This window comes from Equus asinus, chromosome 15 (assembly GCF_041296235.1).
Source record: "Equus asinus isolate D_3611 breed Donkey chromosome 15, EquAss-T2T_v2, whole genome shotgun sequence".
Lineage (NCBI taxonomy): Eukaryota > Metazoa > Chordata > Mammalia > Perissodactyla > Equidae > Equus > Equus asinus.
This window is the reverse complement of record NC_091804.1, coordinates 45,865,607-45,884,093: the sequence shown is the minus strand read 5'-3', so window position 1 is coordinate 45,884,093 and position 18,487 is coordinate 45,865,607. Positions and strand designations below refer to the sequence as shown.

At 40.7% G+C, this 18,487-nt stretch overlaps 1 protein-coding gene across 8 annotated transcripts in view; it reads left to right on the top strand.

Moving 5' to 3' along the window:
- The window catches only part of LOC106825186 (serine/threonine-protein phosphatase 4 regulatory subunit 1-like), a 77,520-nt gene that overhangs the window by 12,739 nt on the left and 46,294 nt on the right, over nt 1-18,487 (top strand). For 5 of the 8 annotated variants that reach the window (XR_011494707.1, XM_044748076.2, XM_044748073.2 and 2 more), the window contains one exon: nt 14,041-14,173. Coding sequence is in view for 7 of the 8 variants with exons in the window: in XM_044748076.2 (XP_044604011.2) it covers nt 14,041-14,173 (133 nt within the window). In the remaining variant the exon portion in view is untranslated. Of the gene's footprint in view, nt 1-2,033; nt 2,190-3,261; nt 3,344-10,136; nt 10,285-14,040; nt 14,174-18,487 lie in introns of those variants that run through there. The other 3 variants (XM_014831872.3, XM_070486185.1, XM_044748082.2) reach the window with 3 other exon arrangements.

Sequence of the window (18,487 nt, the reverse complement as noted above, 5' to 3'; positions counted from 1 at the left end):
AGGCAATTGCCGAGCAGTGCAGTGGCCCCTCGCCAAGGAGGTATTGGAGTGTGTGGGAAACAGCAAGGAGCTGTGTGGCTGGAGGAGAGGACAGTGAAGGGGAGAAGGAATAGTGGGAGATGAGGTGCCAGATAGTCCCTACTGACCCCAAATCCCTCACTTTATGGGACCATCCACTCACCAGGGGCTGCTCAGGTAACAGTACCTGGTATGTCTTTCTCTTTCTTTTTCTTTCCTTCTTCTTCTCCTCAAAGCCCCCCAGTACATAGTTGTATATTCTAGTTGTGGGTCCTTCTAGTTCTGCTATGTGGGACGCCACCTCAGCATGGCTTGATGAGCGGTGCCCTGTCCATGCCCAGGATCTGGACTGGCGAAACCCTGGGCTCCCGAAGCAGAGCGCACGCACTTAACTACTCGGCCACAGGGCCGGCCCCTATGTCTTTCTGTTTCACAGTGGTTCTCATCTGGGGACATGTGGCAATGTTTGGAGATGTTTTTGCTTGTCGTAGCTTGAGGAGAGGGTGCTCCTGGCATCTAGTGAGTTGAGGCCGGGAGTGCTGCTGAACGTCCTATAATAATGCACTGCCTCCACAACAGAGGGTGAACGCATTAATAGTGCTGAGGGTGAGAAATCCTGCTCTCTTGTTATATAGTTCATCAGCTGTTGATTGATTTAGTTTGTCTTTGAAGACTTAATAAAAAAAGACATTAAAACATCATGGGAAGAGGTTATTAATCCCAGTACCTGGTCAGAGTGCCTTCACAATTGACACTGAAGACAATGCTGGCTGGTCTCGCTGACTTTGTGGGAAGGGGGTCCAGATCTTGCTTGCATGTACATGTTAGTAACCTGGTGCTTCTACGGAGTTCTTCAGGAAATCTGATACATCACTCACAGGTAAACAGTCAGAATCTCACTGATACTCGTTAATTTGGACTCAGGTAGTATTTTCTAATTGTGACTGGCTGGGCTGTTGATCCGCACAAGGGATAATGTTCATCCCTCTCTCTCTCTCTCTGTCTGAAAGATTTTCAGTACTTGGAATAGTAGGCAGTATTATTTGCATATGAATGTGATGTTATTAGTGGGAATATTTTCCTTGGATTACACCAATCCAGTATTTTTCAGACGTCAGTCATTTGTGTACTGCTTTTCCTGTTTTTGGCTTTATCTATATACCACCAGTATTTTTCTTTATATCAAATAAGTTCTTTTATTTAAACACGTTTTGGAAAACTTGTACTAGTTGCTCAACATGAAACTTCACCAAAATATCATAAGACAAAAATAGAATAACATTATTAAATTCTAGATAGACACAGTTGCCTGCAAAAGATTCTGAGCTTGAGACCTGGCTGTTTTAAAAAGGAAGGTGAACTGGTTTTAGGCAAGTGTCCGAGACATGCTAGGACCCAAAGGGAACTTTCTTTGGTTTAATCAGGGAATTGAGAAGTGGGTAACTTTCCCACTGTGTGATTTAGTGATGTTTCACGTACCTTCCACGTATCGCACTTCGGGATATGCTGTCCCAAGCTGTCGTACTCTGAGACTGGGTGACTGGCTGTGCATCTGCAACCTGGCCGGCTAGGGTCAGAGCTGCAATCTGAGAGTGCGGGACCAAGCCGTGATGCAAAGGAGGCTGGCTCTCTTTGGCTCTTAGTGCAGAGCCAGAGCTCTCCCAGAGAGGCAACCGTTAGATGACCTGGTTCTTTGTGCTGTGGAGGACGAGAACTAATTCCATTCTTAAAATAATACTGAACAAAACCCCCTATGATTCAGATTTCTTACTGTTTCAGATGAACTTCACACGTCTTTCCTCTCTGCCCCTCCTTAAGTACTTAATATGAATTACCAAAATTTAATTCTACTATACTCATTATTAGGATGATTTAGTATTTTTTATTAACTCATGCACTTTATATTGAATGTGAGGTTTCATTTATTTTATTTTAGCAGTTATATGATTTTTTTTCCTGAGGAAGATTCATCTGAGCTAACATCCATTGCCAATCTTCCTCTTTTTGTCTGTGAGCCGCCAACACAGCATGGCCACTGACAGACAAATGGTGTAGGTCCACACCCGGGAACCCAACCTGGGCTGCCGAAACAGAGCGTGCCGAACTTACCCACTAGGCCACTGGGGCTGGCCCTGTGTGATAATTTTTGACCTACTTTCTCTCTTCTGAAGGTAAGATCTCTCATTTTTGTGAACAGAAGTGAATTATTTTCTTGGTTACTTTCTAGCTCATCTTGTGGGTGTAGCTCCAGGTGGCTTTAGGCCAATTGCTACACCTCACATTTGTTTTTGTGGAAACTGGGTTTTCTCAGCTTCCTCTGGGGCTGCTAGACTCTCATGGATTGAATCCTGGCAAGCAAAGTCTGAGGAGACTGATTTCTGCAGGAACCAATATTTGTTAAATGTGTGCCACGTGTTATATGACAGGGTCCCAGGGTGTAAAGGGCCTACAAGTCCAGCTGTGGAGACAGAAACAGTCTACTTAGAGTTATTAATGCACCATTTTATGTAAAATGTTGAAGGCTGACAACTGTATAATTCCACTTATTACCTCCCTACTTTATGTTATAGTTTTGATTATATAGTATATCTGCATATGTCATAAATTCCATGATATGAAGTTATAATTTTTGCTTTGTATTGCTTTAAGCATCGTATGTATTTTGAAGAAATTAAGAGGAAAAATAGTTTTTTTGAAAAACTTACCCCCAAATTTACCATTTCCAATGTTCTTGATTCCTTTTGAAGATAGTTTCCAAATGGTATCATTCTTCTTCAGCCTGCACAACTTCTTTTAGCATTTCTTGTAGTCTATGTTGGCTGACTATGTTTAAAAGGGTATGTTAAAAAATGAATGATTTTTCTTTGCTTTCTTTCTTTCTTTCTTTTTTTTTTTTTGGTGAGGAAGATTGGCCCCGAGTTAACAGCTGTTGCCAGTCTTCCTCTTTTTGCTTGAAGGAAGATTGTTGTTGAGCTAACATCTGTGCTCTTCCTCTATTTTTTTGTGTGTAGGACACTGCCACAGCGTGGCTTGATGAACAGCATGTAGGTCTGCACCTGGGATCCAAACCCGTGAATCCTGGGCTGCTGAAGGGGAGCACACGAACCTAAACACTGCACCACCGGGCTTGCCCCTGAATGGTCTTTTTTTTTTCTCTAATTTGACATTGTCTTTATTTCATCTTCATTCTTGAAGGATATTTCTCTGGATTTCAAGTACTGGATTAACAGTTTTTTCTTTCAGTTCTTCAAAGATGTGATTCCATGGTCTTCTGCCTCCACTCTTTCTGATGAGGAATCAGAGATAATTTGAATCCTTACTTCTTGTATGTAATGTTTATTTTTCTTTGCTACTTTCAACATTATCATCTAGCTAAAATAGAGAATCTTTTTACTCATTATAGGCATATTTTTCTTTATATCCATAAACATTTTATAATAGTTGCTGTAAAATCCTTGTCTGTAATTCCAACATTTGGATCCTTTCAGGGTCAATCTGGATTTTTCTCTATTTTAGCTAGTTTTCATGTTTCTTTGTTTATTGAGTAGTTTTGGATTATAACCTGGAGGTTGTGAATATTATGAGATGTAAAATCTCTGGATTCTGTTATATGCCTCTAAAGAGTGTTGACTTTTTTGTTTTATTTTATTTTATTTAGAGTGTTTTGTTTTATTTTAGTAGGCACTTAAATTGACTGATGTCAAACTGTTACGTCTGTCTCTCCTGTAGTGGATAGTAGCCCAAATCTTAGTTCAGTTCTCTTAACCTTAGCTATGCTCTGGAGTTGCCACAAAATGCATGGTTTAGGGGTCAAGCCAGCGTTTGGGCTGAGTTTCCTGCAGAGGCTTCCCCTCTCTGATGTTTTCCTTTCTGGGAATCCCCCCACCCCAACCTACACACACTTTCTAGTGGCTGTGGCTGCCTTGAACTCTACAGAGAGAAATACAAACAATATCAGTAATATAATGTGCTCACTAATTTGATAGTAATAGCAGCTGATACTTTCAAAATGCTTGTGTGTGTCAGATGCTGTATAACTATATCTGTCTGTCTGTCTTTCTATCTATCCAGTGTCATTTAATCTACACTACCACAGTCATCTAAGGTATGCATCCATTTTAGGGTGAGGAAACTGAGAATCAAAGAGGTGGGATATCTATCCAGAGTTACATACCTTAGAAGAGACAGAGTTGGATTTCAGAATCAGATACTTTGACTCAAGGCCTCACACGCTTATCAATTACATGTTATGCCTCTAACATCTTTTAAGTGAGAGATCTGGGAGTTAGTCTTTAATTTTTCTGTTTTCTTTGCCGTTGATATTCTACAGTGCATCTAAGTATGGATTTGTTATTAATCATTCTGTTCAGGATTTGTACTTCTTGAAATTGAATAGTCATCTTTTTTTTTCCATTCTGGAAAATTGTTAGTCATTATCTCTTTAAATATTGCCTCTGCCTATTTTCCATAATCGCTCCTTCTGAAATTCCTATTGGACTTATCTTAGCATTCCATTCTTCATGTGCCTTAATTGCTGTCGTGTATTTTTCAACTCTTTATTTCTCTGTGCAGTGTTCTGGGTCATTAGTCAGATCAATCTTCCAGCTCACTAACTCTCTCTTGAGCTGTATCTAAACTGCTATTTAAGTCAGCTACTGAATTCTTAATTAAATGGTCTCTATTTTTCATTTCTACTTGGTTCTTTTTCAAGTGTGACTATTCTTCTCACTCTCTTCTTTTGTCATTATGATATCTATTTTTTTAATTGTTCTCATTCTATGCATAATTATTTCATAGTCTGTTTCATATTTTTCTAATATTTCTAATCTTGGTGTGCAAATTCTCATTTGTTGTGTCTGCTACTCTTCCTCTTGATGGTTCATAACCATGTATAGTTTGAAATTTTTATTGCCTGTTTACCTTCAGTAGGAGTACTTTACGAAGTTGCATGCTTTTTGGATTGTGAAAGTCTCTTTAGAACAGCTTCTTGTTTGCTTCCGCTGGGATGCCTGGGATTGGAAGAAACCTGGACAGTGATGCTCTCAGCAGTTCAGTGTGGGGCTCTACACTTTGCAGGTGGTGTAAATCTGGGCTCTACTCGTAGGTCATGTAGCCTTTGGCTTTGCTTCTTGAGTGTGACTACCCCTCCCCCCACTCCCATCCTAACCGTAGTCCACTTTCCACAACTGTGTTATATTGGGGTCGTGGTTTCAAATTCACTACCCATATCTTTTATCCCCATGTGGGCATCAGAAAGCTAGTATCTTAGACCTATATCCGGGTCTTCAATGTTGACCATAGGGGATGAACTTCTGCTAACTGCTCTCACTTTGACTTCTGTCTTCCTTTCTGGCATTGGGGATGTCCTTCCTGCCTTCCTATATTTTTAAATATTTTATCTAGATTTCTGTGGGGTTTTTTTTTTTTTTTGATGGGAGAGAGTTCCTTTCTTGTCAACTCCACCATAAGTTGTCGGAAAGAAATCCCAGTAAGTGGGGTTTGGATGTAGTTGTCAAAAGCCCATGCTCCTCTGATAATCTGCACTGAGTTCAGGTAATAAAGTCGGGATGAAAAGGGGACTGATGTTAAAATAGAAATCAGAATCTCAGTTTATTTGTTATAACGAGAAGAGTATTTACCTAGAAGGCTAAGCTGTCAAGGTCAGTAGCTTCCCACTGGATAAAGTCTAGGGTAAGAACTTGACAGTGCTTTTTCAGAACCATTCAGGGGCAAATAGGACCATACTAACAAATATAAATAGCCTGGCAGTTTTAAGATATATTATTATATATGTTATATAATATTATTATATTATATAGATAATATATTCCTGCATACCTTTAAAATGAATTGAGGGTTTACTTGAAGACCACACGACTTCCTATGGACTCCTAAGTACTCTACGTTCTCTAGATCTGAATCGGAGTTCTCAAAGACATTGTTAAGATGACAAAGTCACTTCATAAATATGGAATTCTAGTAAAGGAAGTTAGATACTCTTAAGAGTTGTTTTTTTGTTTTTGTTTGTTTGGTTTTTTAGACTGGCACCTGAGCTAACAACTGTTGCCAATATTTTTGTTTTCTTTTTCTTTTTCTGCTTTTTCTCCCCACATCCCCCCAGTACACAGTTGTATATTTTAGTTGTGGGTCCTTCTAGTTGTGGCATGTGGGACGCTGCCTCAGCGTGGCCTGATGAGCGGCACCACGTCTGTGCCCAGGATGCGAACCAGCGAAACCCTGGGCCACTGAAACAGAGCATGCAAACTTAACCACTTGACCACGGAGCCGGCCCCTTAGGAGTTGTTTTCATCACAGCAGTGCCGGCAACTTGCCAAGTAGATCCATTCTTGCTTTCATAAAACCAGCTTAGGAAGATAGAGGAATGGACAGTCTTCTACTCATCTTCCTTCTTTCTTTCCTCCCCTCCTCCCTCCCTTCTTTCCTTCGTTCCTTCCTCCCTCCTTCCCTTCCTTCCTCCCTTTCTTCCTCCGTTCGTTCCTCCCTTCCTCCCTTCCTTCCTTCCTCCCTTCCTTCCTTCCTCCCTCCCTTCCTTCCTCCCTCCCTTCCTTCCTCCCTTCCTTCCTTCCTCCCTCCCTTCCTCCCTTCCTTCCTTCCTCCCTTCCTTCCTCCCTTCCTTCCTTCCTCCCTTCCTTCCTTCCTCGCTTCCTTCCTCCCTTCCTTCCTTCCTCCCTCCCTTCCTTCCTTCCTTCCTTCCTTCCTCCCTTCCTTCCTTCCTCGCTTCCTCCCTTCCTCCCTTCCTCCCTTCCTCGCTTCCTTCCTCCCTTCCTCGCTTCCTCCCTTCCTCGCTTCCTTCCTTCCTCGCTTCCTTCCTTCCTCCCTTCCTTCCTTCCTCCCTTTCTTCCTTCCTTCCTTCCTCCCTTCCTCCCTTCTTTCCTTGCTTTCTCCCTTCTTCCCCTCTTCCCTTTCTTCTCTCTTCCTTTCCTTCCTTTCTCCTTCTTCCTTTCTTCCTTTTTTTAAGTCACCTTTACTGAAGTACAATTTACATTTAATAATATTCACTGAAGTTTAATTTCTTTTTTTGGAAGTTTAATTTCTTAAAATGAATCATAACAAGTACATAGTGTTGAGTGACCACAATTGCACAATCGCAGTCAGGAGAGAAAACATTTCCAGCACCCCAAAAGTCATGTCATGTGCATTGGCCATCACACCTTTCCCCACCCCTGATCCCAGGCAACTGCTGGTCTGCTATATATTACTATATTTTTGTCTTTTCTAGAATTTCATATTGGCAGAATTATGCAGTATGAAATCATTTGTGTCTAGCCTCTTTCATTTGGTGTAATGCTTTTGAGATGCATCTATGTTATTGCATATTAGTAGTTTATTCCTTTTTATTTTATTTATTTATTTATTTATTTGAGGAAGATTAACCCTGAGCTAACATCCGCTGCGAATCCTCCTCTTTTTGCTGAGGAAGATTGACCCTGAGCTAACATCTGTGCCCATCTTCCTCTACTTCATATGTGGGACGCCTGCCACAGCATGGCTTGATAAGTGGTGCATAGGTCCACACCCAGAATCCAAACCGGTGAACCGCAGGCTGCCAAAGCAGAATGCGCGAACTTAACTGCTGTACCACCAGGCCAGCCCTGATTCCTTTTTATTTTTGAGAAGTAGTCTATTGTATGGAAATACAACAATTTGTTTATGCACTTAGCAGTTGATAGATACTTTGGTTATTTCCAGTTTTTGGCTATTATGCATAAAGGTGCTGTGAAAACACAAATACGAGTCTTAGTGTAAACATATGTTTTCATTTCTCTTGAGCAAATACCTAGGATTGGTGGGTCAGATGGTAAATGTGTTTTTATTTTTTTTAAGTAACTCCCAAACCATTTTAGTAGCAGTACCATTTTGTATTTCCACCAGCAATGTGTGAGAGATCTAGTTGCTCCATATCCTTGCCAACATAATATAGTCAGTTTTAAAAAAAAATTTAGCCTGCCTAGTGGGCGGTAGTGTTATCTCATTGTGGTTTTAATTGACATTTCCCTGGTTACTAATGATTACTAATGATATTGAATACTTTTCTTCTGCTTAGCTGTGATTTGTATCTCTTCTTTGGTGATGTGTCTATTCAAAGTATTTGCCCTATTTTAAAAATCAAGCTCTAAGAATTCTTTACATATTCTGGATATAATATATATGTTTTATGAATATTAGATAAAATAAAAAATAGTCTATTAATGGGCTTGGCCAGTGGCATAGTGGTTAAGTTTGCGCATTCTGCTTCAGTGGCCCAGGGTTTGCTGATAGGGATCCTGGGCACGGACTTAGGCACCACTTATCAAGCCATGCTGTGGCAGGTGTCCCACATAGAAAGTAGAGGAAGATGGGCACAGATGTTAGCTCAGGGCCAGTCTTCCTCAGCAAAATGAGGAGGATTGGCAGCGGATGTTAGTTCTGGGCTAATCTTCCTCAAAGAAAAAAAAATGTCTATTTTTTAGAGCAGTTTTAAGTTCACGGCAAAATTGAGCAGAAGGTACAGAAATTTCCCATATACCCATTGCCTCGACACATGTGTAGCCTCCCCCGTTATCAACGTCCCCCAGTATAGTTCTATTTAAAAAATGCTTTAAAAAGTTTCTCTCATAGGATTTGGACATATTCTGTTAAATTTATCCCCAAGAATTTCATATTTTTTATGCTGTCATCAATGTTATTTTTATAGTTTCAATATCTAATTGTGTATTGCTAGTATACAACTTCTTTCTTTTTCGTGAGGAAGATAGGCCCTGAGCTAACATCTGTGCCAATCTTCCTCTATTTTGTATGTGACAAGTGGTGTGTAGGTCCATGCCTGAGATCTGAACCTGCCAACCCTGGGCCACCGAAGCAGAGCACATGAACTTAGCCACTATGCTACCGGGCCGGCACCTACAACATCTTTTTGTATATTTACTTACATCCTGCAATCTTGCAAAACTCACCTGTGAGTGCTAGTGTCTTCTTTGTAATTTCATTCGGGTCTTCCGCACGGACAATCGTGTTTGTGGATAAAGACAGTTTCGCTTTCCTGTCTAAGCCGTGTGTCTTTTACTTTGCTCTCTTGCCGTACTGCTGCTTTGCTTCTGGATGCACTGTAAATCGATAATGCGTTGTCCTTATTTCTGCTTTAGTAGTAAGTATTTTTTTAAACAGATATTGTAAAATGAGAAAGAAATGCTTGTTTATATTTGCCTACATATTTACCATTCCTGACCCTCTTCTTTTGAGTAGCTTCAGATTTCCATCTGGTATTGTTTTCCTTCCGTTTGAGAAGCTTCCTTTAACATTTCTCATAGTTCGTGTCTATGGGCAATGCATCCTTTCAGCTTTTGTTTGTTTGAAAAAGTCTGTATTTCTCCTTAAATTTTGAAAGATATTTCTCTGAGTAACAAATTCTTGGTTAATGTTTCTTTTCTTCCTTTCAGTGCTCTAAAGATATCTTTCCATCTTCTTCATTGAATGGTTTTTGACATGAAGTCTACTGCTGGACTTTCTTTGTTTTTTAATGTAATGTTTCTTTTTTTCCTCTGACTGCTTTCCTTATACTGATTTTGAGCGATTGATTGTGATGCCCCTTAGTGTGATATTTCATTATGTATATTCTGCTTGGGGTTTGTAGAGTTTCTTGAATCTGGCAGCTTATAATTTTATCAAATTAAAAATATTTTCAGGGGCCAGCCCTGTGGCTGAGTGGTTAAGTTCACGTGCTCCACTTTGGTGGCCCAGGGTTTCATCGGTTCGAATCCTGGGCGAGGACATGGCACCGCTCATCAGGCCATGCTGAGGTGGCATCCCACATGCCACAACTAGAGGGATGCACAACTGAAAAAATATACAACTATGTACCGGGGGGCTTTGGGGAGAAAAAGGAAAAAAAGTAAAATCTTTAAAAAAAATTTTTTTTTCAGCCGTTATTTTTCTAAAATTTTCTGTTTTCTTCATCTCTTCTTTTTCTTTCTTTCTTTTTTTTTTTTTTGTGAGAAAGATTGGCCCTGAGATAACATCTGTTGCCATTCTTCCTCTTTTTGCTTAAGGAAGATTGTCACTGAGCTAACATCTGTGCCAGTCTTCTCTGTTATGTGGAATTCTGTTATGTGTATTCACAGTGTGGCCTGCTAGGTCCACGCCCAGGATCCAAACCTGCGAACCCTGGGCCGCCAAAGTGGAGTGCGTGAACTTAACTACTGTGCTACTGGGCCAGCCCCAACTCCATCTCTACTTTGCTTCTGGGACTCCAATTACACATATATTATGGTGCGTAATATTGTCTGCAGGTAACTGATGCTTTGTTCTTTTGTTTTTTCCGCTTTTTTCTCTCTGTGCTTCCTTTTGGATAGTTTCTATTATTATATCTTCGAGTTCTCTGATTTTTTTTCAATTGTCTAATCTGTTAATTTCTTTCAGTTTATCTTTTGATTCATTTATTGTGTTTTTCATCTCTTGAATTTACATTTGGGTCTTTTTTGTATTTCTAGTTCTCTCAACATCATTGTGTTTTCCTGGAATATATGGAGCATTCTTCTAATGGCTATTTAAAGATCATTTTCTCTTAATTCCATCACGTCTGGCATTTTGGGAACTTCTTATGTTTAATCATTTTACCCGGTTATGCTCATATTATTTGCTTCCCTTCATTCTTGATAATATCTGGGTGCCAGACATTAAGAATTTTGGGTTGTCAGTTGTTAGATTTTACTGTATAAATTGTATAAATCCAGCAGTGTTGGATTTTGTTAGGACGTTCTTCGATTGGGCTGGACTCCGTTGCGGCTGGATTTCAAGCCCTGCTTGGGCGGGGCTGGGAAGGCTTTCCTTGAGACTGATTTAGCCCTCCTACTAAGGCAGTGCCTGCACTGCGGTCTCTCTCCGCTGCTGGTGGGAACAGGCAGCTCCTCACTGCGTGTGAGCCGGAATGATCTCTGCCAGCTCCTCCCAGCCTCTGCAGATTTCTCGCACGTGTGCAAACTCAGCTGCAGCTTCCAGGGGGATCTTCTGACCTTTGTGGCTCCCTCTCCTGCAAAGTCGCCCCTTTGGCCTCCTCACGCTTCCTTTTCTGGGGCTGGAAGCCCTCCGGGTGGTCAGCAGCCGCCATCTCAGGGTTCTCCTTGTCTGTGTCCCTTCTCTGAGGGATCCTAGTCCTGTGCGGCCTATTGTCTAGTCCCTGAAAACTGCTGTTTCATTATTTTTTTCTGGTGTTCTAGTTGTGTAAACCATGAGGGTCTTTTATCTTCTTGGCGGGAAGTAGAAGTCTCTTTCAGCTTCCTTCACTTGCCTCGGAGACCATGGCCTTTCCCTTTGCCTTCGCTGTTCCTTCGGCCTTTGTCTTAGTTGATTTTTCTGTGCATCTCTTGAAAGAACACTGGGCTGGAATGGAGAACGTTTGGGTTCTAAGAAACCCAGGTCTGCCACTGGCTTTGGGGGCACGTCTGTTTACTATTTATCTATAAAATGAGGGAGTTTATCAAGGCATGTTCTAAGGTTCTTTCTTGCTTCTTTATGATTCTGTATTGTAACATCCATTTTTTCCAGTATTTATTTGCATTCATTTAAGTATATTTTGGTGGTATTGTTCCTTCATTTCACTACTTTTTATTGAGCATCTGCTACTTACCAGGTGCTGTCCTGGGTGCTGCAGTTATAGCCCTTTCGTGGAGCTGGCAGAGCGGCTGAGAGACAGACACGAGCATTCTCAAAACCCGCTGCCAGCACTTTTGTGGGGAGTGTTAGGGCAGGAGAGCCACAGCTCCAGGAGAGGCCGTAACCAGAGACTGGCCTTCTCCCAAGGGTCAGGGGAGGGCTCTTTGGACACTGAGAACCAAGCTGGGACAGGGGCAAGGGTAGGGGTGTAAGAAGTGGGAGTGTCCCAGGCCGTGGGAACAGCATGTGCAAAACCATTGAGACGAGGACTTGGGCTCATTTGAAGAACTAAGGGACCTCTGTGCCTGACGCCCAGATGGGGGGTGGGAGGGGATTCTTTGAAAATTAAATTTAGGTTTCCTCTCGGGCACTGTAACATAGTGCCAGTCTAGAGTCTGACTGTTGGAATTCACATTCTGACTCTGCCATTCACTAGCTGTGTGACCTTTGGTAACTTTCTTAACCTGTCTAAGCTTCAGTTCCCTTAACAGAAACAGGGGAATGATATGGTTGTTGCCAGGATTTAAGGAGCTGCTGCTGTACAGAACGCTCTGAGCACGGTTCCTGGCTTGTAGGAAGTAACCGATAAGGATTAGTGATTATCCAATGTTTTCTGGCTATGGCTTTTATTTCCTTGTATGTAGTTAGTGTAGTTTTAAATAGTTAGTGTAGTGGAGTCATTAATATTCTCCAATAACAATTATGCTTTTGTGGAACTAATTGCTAAGTTCCTTAGTTCTCTGATAAGCAGAGTATTTTGAAGAGTGCCTGCGTATTTTCAATTACTTTAAAACTGCAGTTCTTAACCTGTGAAGTACACAGAAGGGTCTCAGAGGATCTTTTGAAACCCCTGATCCTGTATGAAAAGCTTTGAGCGTGTATGTCTGTGGACATCAACAGGTTCCAAAGCTATCTGCGACCCCACAAGTTTAGAAACCACTGCTTTAGACAGTATCAAAAGTCCACTCCAGACTGGGTCCATGGCGCTCTAAACATCTGTGGGGTGGAGGCTGCAGGTTCCCCCTGGGCCCTGAAATGCACTGAGAATGGCTTCTACAAAGGGCCTGTGGTTGGGGCCTTGGCTGTGACCCAACGTGGACCCATTCATCCCTGGCAGGGATCCTGCAGAGAAATGACATATTTGATTGTGTCACATATTTTTCCTACAAATGTATAATTCTTTATTAAAATTCTGAGTAACTGTTAGTGTAAATTTTTAATAAGCTCTAATTACTAGCTTAAAAGAATTAGTTGAGAAAAAATGTGGTTAGAGCTTCAAAGAAAAGTAAGCACTTAGACACAAACTTGTCATGTCTTATTTAAAATTCTAATCAATTAGTGCCTAAATTAACCTGACTGTCTGCCAGGTAGGAACCCTCTGCTTTTTTGAACCAGTGCTTCTCGCCCAGCTATTTCAGTGCAAGGGATAGTAGGGAGGCATTTGCAGCCCTGAAGTGTAGGTGCGTAAAGGATGGTGGCCAGGGTCAAGCTTGGCCAGACCACAAGGGCCCAAGTCCTGCAGGTCCTGACAAGCATGAACTCACTTGTTCGAACATCCTCACAGGGTGGGGTGGTTTTATACCCCCCCTACATGTGAGAACATGGAAGTGTAGACAGGTTAAGTCACTTACTCTGGGCACACAGCTAGTAAGTAGTAATTGGGGGATTCATCCCATTCCAGGGATATTTGGCTCCAGGACCCATGAGTTCAGTCACCGCAATACTTTAGAGGGAGGGGGCTGCCTGCCCTCAGTTTGGGATGCAGAGAAGAGCAGACTTAAGGAGGAAGAGTCACTTTGACAGCTGACTCACTTTTGGCCAGTGTGAGTTGGAGGAACCTGTTGGACATCCATGTGGAGGGGTCGGTTGGCCAGGGCTGTGGGTTGATAGGAATTGATGTCATAGAGTGGATAAAGCTGTACATGAGTACATTTAGGACAAGACAAGATATGGGGAGGACTTTCTGTCAGATTCTTGCTTATAGGGTGAAACTTACGTGTTTTTCTTTTGACCATTTTAAACCTGTTTGCGTAAAGCTCCATGGCCATTTTTCATAAGGATGAGCTTCTTTGATCCCTTGTTTCTGAGTTCCCTGATAGGGGAGGGGTTCCTATACATGTTGGTTAAGGTGGCTTATGCATCAGAAGCACCAAAAAAAGGGCATTTAGCTTTTCTTTATGACTCTGGTCTTATCACTCTTCTCTTGGATTATAAACCAATAGATGAATTGTCAAATTTGCAATAGTCAGAGGCTTCAGTTCGAAAGGGCTGGGAAAGAAGAAAACATGCTATAAGACCATGTCTTTGCCCAAGTGTGACTTGTCACAGTTGATGGACACTTATGAGTGTGGTTCTTCCCCTCTTCCCCTTTAGATGGATTTGAAGACTACGGTCCACATTGTGACAGCATGAGGGTAACAGCCTTCTTGGACATTCCAGGCCAGGATAACCTGCCTCCACTCACTCTCCTGGAAAAGTATGCTTTCAGTGATAACATCTTCAACCGGTAAGCTCAACCAGCCCTTTGCACATTTATAGCCCTCTGTTGTGTCTGGTTTAAGCTGACACTGGCGGCCACTTCTCTGTGACAGCTTTGAGGGGACCCATGGATGGGGTGGAATGTGGGCTGTCTCCAGGATGCTGGGATTCTGTCTGAATGGCACCATTTTGTTAGGCTTTTCCATTATTCTTGTTACTGTTTTATGGACCACCTGGTGGCCAGGAAGGAAATGGTGATGAAATTTAATGGTGTCGAATTAGGATCAGGGTGAACTGGGTTTCTTTCATATATACGGTACTCAGAAAAGTAAAATGCGTCATGTAATTGAGAAGCATCCGTTGGAGCATTGCTCGCCTGTTTTGCTTTTTGCCTGCACCATGCTTTGGGCCTTTTGGGCAGCTTGTCCTGCCATGTTCTGTCACTCCTTATGGTGCTGGCAGGATTCTACCCCAGGTTCACACTATGCCTCTTACTTTCAGCAGATGACCTTGACTATTGTTTCATGAAGAAAGCAGAAACTAAGGCATCTCTTTCGATTATGATCCACCTAAACCTGAATCTGAAAGCATTCTTTGGTCCTGTCTCAGAGGGGGAGATGTCTCTCTTCTTGTCTCCCTTCCTCCATCAGACATGCACTCTGTCTTCTGTATCTTCCTTCTCGCCCCTTAGACACACCCTTTCCTGCCTCTTAGAAACCCTCACCTGTCTCTCATTCTGAACAGTCCTCTGGACTTCTCTACCTGCGGCCTTCCCTGGTATCTTCCCGTAAGTACATTGTTCTTCTGTGAAGACTAGATGATACTCACTGAGTCTCTTTCCTTACTTTCCATTTACTCCTACTTAAAAAAAATTATATTCTGTGCTTTTGCATCTGTTCAATCATAGAAGGATTCACAGCAATTGCTACTGAGTGAGGCCAGTTATTATCCCAATTTTACAGATGGGGAAATGACAGTATTCGGAGCAGTCTTATGATGAGCGGTTCTTAATTTAAATGTAGCTCACGAGTTAGCAACTTTTTCTTTTATGATTAGTCCTTTTCATGTCATGTATAAGAAACGTTTGCCTCCCCCAAGGCTGCCAAGCTATTTTCTTATATTGTCTTCTTGAAGTTTTATTGTTTTACCTTTCATGTTTGGATCTATGATGCATCTGGAATTGCTTTTTTTGTTTGTGTGTGACGTGAGGTAGAAGTCAGGTTTCATTTCCGTCCGTATGATACCCAACTGACCCAGTGCCATTGATTGAAAATACTCTTTTTTACCTGTGCTCTGCATTGCCACCTTCGTCTTAAATCGAGTGTCCATTTCTGAACTTTGTAGTCTGCTCCACTGGTCTGTTTATCTGTCGTTGCACCAAGACCGCGCTATCTTCATTGCTGCAGCGTTGTCATCCCAGTCTTGGTATCAGGTAGGATAAGTGCTCCCACTCTGCTCTTCAAGATTGTCCTGGCCGTTCTTGGCCCTTTGCGTTTCCAAATGCGTTTGAGCGCCAGTTCGTCAATTTGTAGAAAAAAAAACCTGCTGGGATTTTCATAAGAATTGCATTGTATCTATAAATCAATTTGTAAAGAATTAACATCTTTACAATATTTGGTTTTCTAATCCTTCCATTTTTTAAGATTTTCTTAAATTTTCTGTGTGTGTCTATATACTAAGTTCACTCATTAATTTTAATAACTTTCCTGTGGATTTGTTGGGTTTTCTACATACTACGATGATGTTGTCTGTGAAAAATGATAGCTTTATTTCTTCCTTTCCTATCTTGTTGTATATTTTTAGTAGCTACCTAAACATTTTGCCACATGTATCATTCTGTCGTTTTATATTTTTCCGCGGAACCACCTGAGAATAAGTTGTAGACGTCATGTTGCTTTTCCTAAACACGGTAGTCGCTCCTTCTCCACGGTGTGGCTTTGCATGGGTTCAGGCATCCGCTGGAGGTCTTGGAACGTATCTCCCAAGGATAAGGGGTGCATTTTTCTAAGAAGGACGTTCACCATTCACTTATATAATCAAGTACAGTTATCAAAATCAGGGGATTTAACGTTGATATAGTGCTGTTGTCTAAGATATAGAGTTTAATCAAATTTTTGCCAGTTATCCTAATAGTGTCTTTTTTATTGGTGTTTTTGTTTGTTTTTTGAGTCTAGAATCCAATTCAGCATCATATATTGCGTTTAATTTTGGTGTTTCTTTAGTCTCCTTTAATCCCTAACAGTTCTCAGCCTTTCTTTGCCTCTCATGATATTGTTGACATTTTTGAAGAGTACAGATCATTTACTTTAGAGAATAAACTTACCAACAGTTTTTAAAAATCATCAGTGAGGTCTGAATTTTATATACTGCTTCTTTTACATCTATCGAGATTATCAATGGTTTCTCTACTTAAATTTCTCTCTCTTTTTTTCACTTTTCTTTAAAACTTCTTTTATTGTGAAATATAACACATACAGATAATTGAATAAAACATGCATGTAAAGTCTAAGGAATTTTTATGAAGCACATGCCCATGTAGCCATTGCTCAAGTCATCCCGGAAGTCTGTCCTCCCCACCATTCCTCATCACCACTTCCTCCCTACCAAGACGTACCCACCAGCCTGATTTTTATGTTAATCACATCTTTGATTTTCTTTCTAGTTTTAACATCTCAGTATCTACCTCCAAATAATGTGATTTATTTTCGTTGTTTCTGAACTTGAAATATATGAAGTCATATGGGGTGTGTTGCTATGTGGTTTTGCATACAGTTTTGAGTTTGTTCCTTTTCTAACAGTATTCTGTTGTTTGAATATACTGACATTTATCTATTTGCTGTTAGAGTAGTCAGGTGCTCTGGGTATTGTGAACAATTTTGCTGTGAACGATGTTGTGTATGTACCTGGGTCTGCGTTTCCGTAGGGCATCTGTCTGGGGAGGATTGCTGTGTGACGGGGTGTGCTGTCCTCTGCTTTCGTGACCACTGCCAGTTTTCCAGAGCAGTTGCATCCGTTTGCACTCTGTCTTTGCCCTGTGTTTTATTTCCCAGTTGGTCTTGTCAGATTTTAAAGTTTTAGCCAATCTGCTACTGTGGTAGTAGTGCTATTGCATTGTGATCTTAATTTACATCTTCCTTATTTATGAGTTTGAACACCTTTTTGTGTGTTTGTTGAACATCCGTATTTCTTTTTTGTGAAGTGCCTGTTTAAGTCGTTCGTTGGAGGGTAGGGGAAAGAGAGATTAACTGTTTTTTTTTTACTGATTTCTAGAAATTCTTTGTATATTCTTGATTTCAAACCTTTGTCAATTAAGTACGGTAAATTCTTTCATACTGTGGCTTGTGTTTTAGCGTTCCTTTTGGTGTTCTTTTGGTGACCAGAGCTATTTTCATGTGGTTAAATTTATCAACATTTTCCTTTATTCTTAGTGCATTTTGAAGTTTCTTTAAAATGTCTTCCTTTACCCCAAGATCATAAACGTGTTCTTTTGTATTACTTTAATATTATTTAAATATATTTAATATTTAAATTTATTAAAAATTTGAAATATAGTAAATATAATAAATCTAATATAAATTAAATATAATAAATATAAATTAAATAATTTAAGTATTTATCAAATACTTATATTAAATATGTTTAAAGTATATTATTTTAAATATATATTTAGTTTTTTTCTCTTTTACATTTAGATCTGTAATCTATCTAAAATTAGTTTTTATTCATTGTGTGAAAGGAAGGGTCCAGCTTCATTTTCCAAATTGCCATAATAGTACTTATCAAAAATGCATTGTTTCCTCAGTGCTGTGGGGTGCCACCTTTGTTATAATCCAGTATCTGTTTATGATAGTCTTTATCTGGACTGTCTCCCTCTCAGCCAATACCACACTGTCTTAATTGCTATAGATTTGTAGTAAGCCTTTTTTTTTTGGCAGGGTGAGGAAGGTTTACCTTGAGCTAACACTTGTGCCAATCTTCCTCCATTTTCTAGTATGTGGGCTGGCAGCACAGCATGGCTGCTAACAGGGCAGTGTAGGTCCGCGCCTGGGAACTGAACCCTGGCTGCCAAAGCAGAACGCACTGAACTTAACCACTAGGCCACTGGGGCTGGCCCTGTAGTAAGTCTTGATATTTGATCAAGTAAGACTTCTTATCTTGTTTTTCTTCTTTGATGTGACTTGTTATTCTTGGTCCTTTGCATTTCCATGTAAATTTCAAAATCAGCTCATCAGATTCTAATAAAGCAAAACATCTATTAAGATTTAGATTGGGTTAATCTATAGGTCAATTTGGAGAAAATTGTCCTCTTAACAATATTTAGAGTTCCAATCCATAAACGTGG